We start from the raw sequence: 9,653 nt of genomic DNA on the forward strand, positions 1-9,653 counted from the left end.
GGATTCCATTCTCATTCTTTTCCTTCATCTCGGTTCCCGGGATATTCCTCCTAACCAATATCTCGACTTCCGGCGATATTATGATTACTTAATTCTCAACTTTTCCCCTTAAAGCTTAATTAAATGGTTAAACTATTGATTGAGTGGAGTACAATAGAAGGCAAGCAAGGGATTATATATATATATTAAATTATTCATGGTCGGCTATTTTAGGCAATAGGGTTGGTACTAGTGTACTAGGGTTTGCCATTATAACTATGAAAAGTTGGTTCGACCGGGACCGAACCGGTTACTATAGACCTTCAGCATCTACGTGTAACGGTGTAAGAAGGAAGGGCAAAACCATTTATTATTGTTAGGTTTTATTTTTATTTTTCTCTCTTTCTACTTTTTGCTTTTCTTTGATTTGATTTGAAATAAAAAGGAGACACGTTAGGGGTGGAATGGTCATTTGACATGGACTTTTCAAATTCCACCTTCTGGCCTCCTCCCTTCTTCATAAGTATCAGTATACATTAGCAGTCTGCTGATCACATCTCAAAGTCTCAACGGCCACCTTTGCCGCCATCAAACAACAAAAACAACTTGTTTTAAGCCTCAGACGTCACTCTACTCTGCACTTATAAAAGACCGCTTTGCCTTTTGTGCTTTTCCATTTTGGAGTTTCGTCTGCTTCTCCCTAGCTTCTTCACCTCCACTTTGTTGAGTTCAGACTTCACAGACGCTAGGTTTCAGAGAGCTCATGGAGAGTTCGCTGTGATGCTTCTTCTGTTCGCTTAAACTGCTTCGCTTCGTTAACCAAAAGGGAAAAATCTGCCTTCAAATTAAGTGTGGAAGCTCTCTGCACTCTGCTTCAGTCTTTATTACTCGCGATCCATTTGTCTTTCTAAAGGCGCCGTGAGAGTCACGAACAAATCGCTTTCTTTCAGTCTCCTTCGATCGTTAGGTATTTCAAGTGCGCCGAAACCTGTGCTTTCAGCTCTGTGAACCTTTATTGGCGTGGTTGAAGTTCATTACCATTTCTAGATTCAGACCTTAGCTTAAAACAGTGTTTACTGTTTTTCGATTCATATGCTGAAGAAATAATAGTTGCATTGTTCATCAAACTTACCAGGTACTTTCCGTTCATGGAGGTAGATAATCTATTGGTTCAGGTTCTGGAGCAAGCAATGAGACGAAATAGAGATCTAAGAAAGAAGCGTGCAGGGAGGGGATCCTGTCGCGGAAGCTAGAAATAACAGTAGAAGCTTTAAAAATTCGTCTCTGATTTGTCAGATTTCAAAGCAAAGATGAGTTTCCGGCTTAAATTTGAGCTCAAGAGGCTATGCTGTAACAATGGATGGTCGTATGGGGTCTTCTGGCGCTTCCATTGCCGCAATGCCCTGTAAGTGATCCTGCATTTCTGTATGCACTTCTTCTTTCTAAATTTGTGCGTGATTTATGTTGCTCTGTTATTCATCTCCTTCTAGTCCTTCCTAAATACTTCCATAACCTGTTTGTTTCAAGATTTGGCTTCTATCTTTTATCTCTATTCCTCCGTTTCATATATTTTCATTTGATCTATTGTTTTCTTCTGTTCATCAGCTGTTAGATATCCTCCTCCTCCTTTCTCTTTCTTTCGTCTTCCCCCCCCCCCCCCCTTTTTAAATAAGTTTTTACATATTTCTTCCCTGATGAGCTTTATTTACCTGGTCTCACAATAGAGTACACCTAGCTTGGTTTGCATGCAAACATTGTAAGCTTTGAAGTTTCTGTTTGAGATTATCCTCCTGCAGTAGTAGTTTGAAAGTTCGTCCATTAGCATTATAGAGAATGTACAGCTCCTTTTGTATATTGAAGAAAATCTGGATCGTGGTTTTATGGGAATGCATCTCAGTCAGGTTATCCTGAGGTGTTCTTACTGATACTCTTATGCTTTCCAGGCTCTTGACCTTGGAAGATGCCTATTATGGAGAACAAATGGTCTTGGTGATTGACAAAATGCTTCCTCGGGTCCATGTGCTGGGAGAAGGGTACACACATGTTGCTTCAAACCGTCTTAGTTTTCTCATCTGCACTATTTGATCTTCCATTTCTCTTTTTACAATCATGGAAATAAGAGATCGCCTATCCATCAGATTCATATTTTGTCCATTGTCTTGATTGTTTCAAATGTCTCATACAAACTGAAAATATGGAGAAGCAAATTAGCAAGACTAATTCTACGTTTCATGGTTAGAATTGTAGGACAAGCTGCTTTTACTGGGAAGCACCATTGGCTCCTTTCAGATGCTTTCTTTGGAGAAAGGAGGTCTAAGGGACATGTTGCTGGTCAAAATATCTACCAGGTATCCCTGTATGTTTGATTCAGAGCATCATGATTACTCTACTTTCTGCAATTGAAGTCAGCTAGACCTTTGTTTCAACGCCTTTAAAATGTTTCAGATTTAATATTGTTATGCTGGATTCTGGAGTGCTCTTATTTGCTTCTTTTCTTTTATTATATTTTTTTATTCTCGAGTGCTCTTACTTGGTTGAAGACTTGGATTTTGGCATTTATTACAATCTTGTTACTGTACCGTGCCTCCAACTTTTTCCCGAGTCTAGCATTATGATCCGTTTGAAGTGCTTCATCCTAACTATAAATGACTTAAGAGTGCAAGGACACTTGTTTCGTGTTATGTGTTCCTACCACTTACTTGACAAGAATCCTGCAGGTTCAAGATAATTCGGAGTTTCATGATCAGTTTACTTCTGGGATAAAGGTGAAAACTTTTTTCTTTGATACTTAAGCTTTTACATCTAACATTAAAGGCCCTTAAACCTTCTGATATCTTTCAATCTGTTTGCAGCCCTTGGTCTCTGTGTAGTATTTCTTACCAAGTTATTTTTAGAATTGAAAGTTGCAAAAGATGTTACTGATCATTTCAATCCATATTGCAGACAATCGCAGTAATTCCTGTGGCACCACAGGGCGTGGTACTGTTTGGATCTACAGAGAAGGTTAGTACGAAAGGACTTAAGGGGGTGAAGGTTACTTCTCTAACATGCAACCCTGCTACATTTAGATTCACATATTCTAGCCCTTATGTTGAGGTATCCTTTTAGAAATTCGAAGGGTTAATTTCTTTGATGCATATAATGATTTTTAAGGGTGAATAAACATTTGTTGCTCTACAATAGATATATATCTTGTTTGCAAGGTTTCATTCTTCAGCATCCACAGAAGGTTTTTCCTGTTCACAAATAAATCAAACCTGTGATCCTATTCTTGTGAACTCTTTGAAAGTACACCATCCCAAGCAAAAGGGGTATTCATATCTGGTTCCAATTTGGTTTTCTAATAGTAATCAACAAACACAATGTTAGTTGCCCTGTATGAAACTTGTTCTCTCTTGTTATTTTAATTGGTGTGTTATCTATAATGTCCTTACATGGAACATTTCGTTCATCATAAAAAAATATTTGGGGGGCATGTGGGTGGGTTAAACGGGAAGGGGGAAGGACACAAAGGGATTATGCTGGACAAATCTTAGGGTGGGGACAAAGTCATTTTAGGTTCAACACTTGAAACTCTATGCAGAATGAGATGACTACCAAAAAATTGCTTCACTTTGGGGAGCTTAACCCATGATCTTGTAAATCCTATACATTAGGTAATTAGGACCAGTTAAAGCCCTTTTATCTTGTTTGCAACATATGTTAGGTTTTTGTTCCACAACTGAAGATTACTTGGGTAAGTATCTCGTTGTGAACCTGATGACATTCCAGTATGCTATCTCATGACTGACCTTGTGCATCCTCCCAGTTCCTCTTTTGTTACTTTCGTTGTTTAGTGGAGAGAAAGCTGATGGTGGTTGGCTTTCATTCACTAAAAAATCCCAGGCACATCGACTGGTGATTGTTATGTATAGGTGCATGTGCTGGCATTATGAAAATATGGAATTCAAAAACCTTGCTGCTTTAGTTACTTCAGAAGGGATACTCATTTTTGCAGATTCAATAGTTTTTCTTTTCATGTTTTATGCTGCATTTGGATAGATGTTGATCTCTACAATCTACTAAAGCTGTATAAATCATGTTTTTCTAATAATTTTTCTTTCTCTGTCACAGATTCTGGAGAGGCCAGAGTTTGTGAATCACATAAGAAGCTTGTTCCGGCAGATTGATAGGTCTGATGGGCTCATTCAATCAGGCAATGCACTAGCAGATTCAAGTGGTGAATTCTATGATTCATATTCCAATTATGGAAACATTGAACCCTTGCATGATGACAGTTGCAAAGAGTGGATGGGAAACTCCTATTCTTCATCAACTATTCACGAGCCTGCCTCTTTTATACCACAGAGGTACCATGGTAACATGTCCACCTTGATTGATGATCAATATCACCTCCAACGCCAACATAACATGGCAGGTGTGGGGGCTCAAGTGATATTATCAAAACCTAGCTTGCAGTTACCAAAGGTCATAGCAGAGTCTTGTTCCAGTTGTACTGACAAAACTTTTGGAAGACACCAACCCAAGAGTTCAGTAAGTGGCGAAAGCTCAGCTATCACTTCATTTGAGAGGCCATCACTGTGTGCATCAGGAATGTATGCGACTCCAAGTACATCTTCTGCCACCCTGAACTCTCCTGCCTCATCCAAGAATACATCTGTGGATTCTCAAAGGGAGTCAAACTTTCTTCCATTAGGTAGCATGAGTAGATCACAAGATCTAGCGTCTAACAACAAAATTAGTGGATGTGGCTTACAGGAATTGGTAGACATCCAGTCACTGACCCACTTAACCCATTCAACAGTAGATGAACTTCCGGAGGTGCTATCTAGCTTTCCTGCTTTCACTGGGGTGTCTAGGTCATGCAACACCACAGAAGCTATCTGTGAACCCAACCTAGCAAATAATCTTTCTCAGTTGGATGTTTCACCACTGGGGCAAAAGAACGATGGATTGGCTCTTCCGTCACTGGACAATAGTTTTCAACAATCAGTAGTACTGCCAGGTGATATTTTGAACCAGGCGGTTATGCCTGCCACAAACACAAATTCTTGTGGTGCCATTAAAGGGAACTCTTCAAATGTTCCTATGCATCCTCCTGAAAATGAGCTTTTTGATAGTTTGGGATTGAATTTTGGCAACTTCCAGAACAGAGGGAGTTGGGATGATGTTATATTGCCCCTACAGACTGGTGGTTGTCCGACTTTTAGTACTGGTATTTCAGAGCCTATCTCAGATGTTGTTCTCCAAAAAAATTTCTTTTCCGAGTGTGCACTTGAAAATATGTTGAATGATGTTGTTTGTAAAGTTAATTCAGTTACTAAACCTAGCCGTGAAGATTCCATAACTACCACAGTGAGGACAGGAAGCACATCAGGAAACTGGAATCAAATTCAGTTGGCTGGTCTTTCCTGCTTGGGTGGAAACGATGTGATGCTGCCTGAATATGATGACAACCTTCTTAGAACTCAGGAAGAAATTGTTGCAAAATCTCAGGTGGCATCATGGATAGATGATAGCTATAGCATCAATACAGATAATGCTACTGTTACTCAGCCTAAAAGAACTGAAGAACCAAGCAAAGTTACCAAGAAAAGAGCTCGGCCAGGAGAAACTACTCGCCCAAGGCCCAGAGACCGTCAGCAAATCCAAGACCGTATCAAAGAGCTGCGAGAGATTGTGCCTAATGGTGCAAAGGTGAGTTTAGATCTTAGTCTTGGCCTAATTTATAATTCCATGATGTACTGATTTTATTTGGTTGATTTTGTTTAACAGTGTAGCATTGATGCTTTGTTGGATCAAACCATCAAACATATGCTCTTCTTGCAAAGTGTCACTAAATACGCTGGCCAACTTAAAAAAGCTGACGAGCCTCAGGTAATCCAATCCATCCATCGATTTGTGTCTGTTTGTTTGGCTAATAAACTATGTAGAGAAGCCAAGATAATTGCATCTCTTCCATATGTTACACTGAACTTTCATGGCTGTGCAGATGATTGGTGATGAGAACTGTGTGATTATGAAAGACAATTTGAGTGGTGGTGGCAGTGGTGCCACGTGGGCTTTTGAAGTGGGGGGTCAAACCTCAATCTGCCCAATTATAGTTGAGGACCTCAGCCCCCCTGGGCAGATGCTAATAGAGGTGAGGAAGAAGTCAAAAGCCAGAAACTTGATTATGTAGGTTGTGTTTTGCAATGAAGTTCTGTATATTGGTTACCTACATCATCAGGAATGAACTGATTCAATTTTCTATTACAGATGCTTTGTGAAGAGCGAGGTTTCTTTCTTGAGATAGCAGACATGATTCGTAATTTAGGCTTGACCATCTTGAAGGGAGTGATTGAAGCTCGGGAAGATAAGTTATGGGCACGTTTTATAACTGAGGTAAAATTTTGAAGGGGAAAAAGAGACACTCCACCCCTCTCCCCCCAAACCCGACAAAAAAAGAAAAAGAAGCAAAATAAATAAACTTCCTTCTCCTTTTCTGCATTTTAGTCCATAAGAAACTTGTCTTGATCTTGGTGCAGGCAAACAAGGAAATAACTAGAATGGATATTTTTCTGTCACTCGTTTGGCTTCTACAGCAAACAGTGGGTAGCAGGGCTGGTTCAGGTAGTCAGTTGACTTAGAGCTGTTTGTAGCAGGGTTCCACTAACAATTACTATCAATCAACAGCTACTTCCAACCAGCCTGGCTGCTGGAATGCAATCACCAGAATTATAAAATCATGGTCCAGAATTGTACTGAGCATGTCTTGCCATGAAGCAAAATTGTCTTCAATGAGTGACAAAAAGCTACACATTAATTGAAGTACCTCCGTGATGGAGGAGGAGATGCAAAATGGAATCATATTTTCTCCTCTGCATTAAAAGGAGCTGAGGCAGGTAGTAATTGGCTAATTGCTATTGCAATTGAACATTAATGCCAAGAATGGCTGCTTGAACTGGGATGGACATTGGAATTGAAGGAGTGAGACTTTTCCAATGGATTTGTGAAGGTGATAAGATGGGGTCCATATTGGCCAGTTACTGAGCCAAGTCGCCAAGGACAAATATAAGAGAGCAAAAGTGGCATATTTGAGGGGTTTTGCCTTGGTTTTTCTCATTGGGTTATTTCCCTTGCCTTTATATTGTATAACCAAGAGCTAGAATCAGAAACAGTTAATAGGCTAAGATTTGTTTACTGGTCTGTTCTTGGGTTTCTATTTTTGATTGGTACTGGGAAGGGAGCGCTCTCTCTCTCTCTCTCTCTTCTCAGACTGCAGAAGGGTTACCACTGTACTGAGTTGAACTGTTGATCTGGTGCAAAAGGGTTACCACTCTATTGAGTTAAATTGTTGACATGGTGGGAAGGGTTACCATTGCATTCAGTTAGATTGTTGACCTGGTGGGTTTTCCTATTGAATCATAATTATTCTTCTTTTGGGTGATGAATGAAACCTAAAATTTTCCTCCTTTTTCTCATACACAAAGTAATCGATGGCACTCCTGCACTCTATTTAAGTCAAGTCCCTAAACAGGTCAAGTTTGAAACTAAATCATGTCAGTTCCTACAGCATCGAACAATAGGAAGACTTGCTGTCGTTATTACTTCAAGCTGTAAGTATGAAATATGGATCAGTAAATTCAGCTCTCATCCTAGGCTTTAAAGATGAATGTCATCAAATGTTCAGTAGGACATTTACAGAATGCAAGACATTAGCACAGCTTCTGATAGATGTAAAAAGAGCTTACTATAATTCATCACAGAAGATGCTTTATTTCAAATGTCCTCAGCAATCAATCTTTGTTTGGTCAATACTCAGCAATCAATCTGGGTAATTCAACCATCACTAGATCTGTCCCTAATATATGGCTCATCCATGAGTGCCAACTCATTGATTGTCGATTGGTACAGTATAATTCTATCCCATTTATTGATGACTTGGATCAATTGCCATATCCATAGTTTTAAGACACAAATCCATAAACCCTCATGGGGTTATTCAAATAGAATAATATTTCTTCTCCACGAATCAACCTTGAAAAATACTAATATCTGACACATGAAACGTTCACCGATAATCCAACACCATGGGACAAGAAATAGATGGAAATTAAAACACAGTTGGTATAGAAAAGATTAATACACACATCAGGGACATAAATTCCAGTTAATAGCCGTTTTCCAACCTGATGAATACATACAATACTCCATCTACACGTTTAATATAAAAACCAAGTGTAATTCAGGACTAAAACAAAAGATAGAATGTTCATCCTTTTGTTAGTCTAACTGAAATTTGAATAAAAAATGTGGAACACAACAAAAAATTCTAGATTCTTAAATCAATCTAACTCCTTCTGAACCTTGATGCCCATGGTATTAGCAGTTCCAATGATAGATTTGCAGATTGCCTCCAATGACATGTATTGGCAATAAGGATCAGACTGTTTTATCTTAGCAATTTCATATATATGCTTGAGATTCAAAACCGATGCAACAACATGGCCAGGATGCCTGCTCCCAAGCTCAATTCCAGCTGCCTTCTTGAGGTACCAAGTGACAGAAGGAGACTTAACTGTGAATTCAAAGGTGTTATCTTTGAAAGCAGTGATGTTAACAGCCATCGGGGTGTCGGGTTTGTACTTCTGGGTTCGAGCATTGAAATCTTTGCAGAAGGCCATTAAGTTAAGACGATACTGACCTAAGGCAGGTCCAACAGGTGGGGCTGGACGGGCACCACCAGCAGGAACAGTTAACCGGATTGTAGCAGCCACTGGCTTGCGCCTTAGGATCTCTTTTATAGATGACATAGCAAAGATTTTATTATTCTTGTTCCTTCTAGAGATAGTCGGATGAGAGATTTAGCGGTGGTTCAGGGTACAAATTTACACCTACAAAATACAGAAAAATAATGTAAGTCAAATGTATTCAATATCATATCATATCATCAATACAGTCCTCAGATTATTCAACAGAGCAACTGAAAGCAATCACAAAGGGTGTGTAAGATTGAAATAATAAATTACAGAATCACATCAGAACAAAAAATACTGCAGAGCAAATGAATGATACTTGGCAAAGTAAACAACATAACACCCACCAGCCCAATTAAGGTTTCAAGTTTGTTTATCACATTCTATTGGATGTTGGGTTACTTCAAATTGATACAAGCAATGCAAACAGATTGGAAATGGGAAGAAAGCAGTGAACCCCATAAGGCAAAGTCTTAGTAGTGTAAGGAGGACAAACCAAATTGCTCAGAATCGGCAATATACATTGATCCAAAACAGTTAACTAAAATACCTTTAGTGGCTAGATGGAGCTAGAAGCGCCAGTAGTTGTGGCCAGTAGTTGTGCCGCAGGTCTTGGATGGTATCAGAGACAGAGATAGAGTTTTGAGCTTCTGTGCGAGAGAAGAAAAGAACGAAACTGCTTTTATTCCAGGTGCTCTTTCTTTGCGTCCCAACCGGGAAGAGCGTGTCTCAAGAGGAAAGTTCCCGAGATTGAAGGAGGTAGTTATAAGTTATAACGATACTTTCAAATGAAATTACCGATAGAGATGACAAGGTCCATTCTAGATGTTTCTGTGGAGTCAGGATCACCTTCCGACAGAGATGACAAGGTCCAAAATCTCAGTCTCCACTACTGACAAGTGACAATTTGAAAACCATTAATTTTACCACATAATG

The 9,653-nt window shown here is 39.4% G+C and overlaps 2 protein-coding genes across 2 annotated transcripts; one reads left to right on the forward strand and one right to left on the reverse strand.

The window, feature by feature from the left end:
* The first annotated feature begins 556 nt into the window (after nucleotides 1-556).
* On the forward strand, nucleotides 557-7,614 carry LOC149014047 (transcription factor LHW-like). The gene is given in 12 exon segments (XM_089159678.1): nucleotides 557-946; nucleotides 1,115-1,384; nucleotides 1,923-2,012; nucleotides 2,219-2,327; nucleotides 2,697-2,744; nucleotides 2,923-2,982; nucleotides 4,093-5,676; nucleotides 5,755-5,856; nucleotides 5,972-6,121; nucleotides 6,238-6,363; nucleotides 6,507-6,605; nucleotides 6,607-7,614. Coding segments are annotated over 11 exon segments (2,559 nt in total). The 5' UTR covers nucleotides 557-946; nucleotides 1,115-1,289; the 3' UTR covers nucleotides 6,703-7,614.
* Nucleotides 7,615-8,204: 590 nt separating this feature from the next.
* LOC149014048 (large ribosomal subunit protein uL11m-like) lies at nucleotides 8,205-8,774 on the reverse strand. The gene has a single exon (XM_089160220.1). The coding sequence runs from the start codon at nucleotides 8,772-8,774 to the stop codon at nucleotides 8,307-8,309; it is 468 nt and encodes a 155-aa protein (XP_089016346.1). The 3' UTR covers nucleotides 8,205-8,306.
* Between the last annotated feature and the right edge of the window lie 879 nt (nucleotides 8,775-9,653).

The sequence above is a fragment of the Hakea prostrata genome, chromosome 6 (assembly GCF_041222555.1).
Source record: "Hakea prostrata isolate BN-2017 chromosome 6, UWA_Hpros_2, whole genome shotgun sequence".
Classification (NCBI taxonomy): Eukaryota; Viridiplantae; Streptophyta; class Magnoliopsida; order Proteales; family Proteaceae; genus Hakea; species Hakea prostrata.

Bases quoted from the DNA above. Each gene is read 5' to 3' on its own strand.
- LOC149014048 (XM_089160220.1), bottom strand. From the start codon at position 8,774: ATGTCATCTATAAAAGAGATCCTAAGGCGCAAGCCAGTGGCTGCTACA.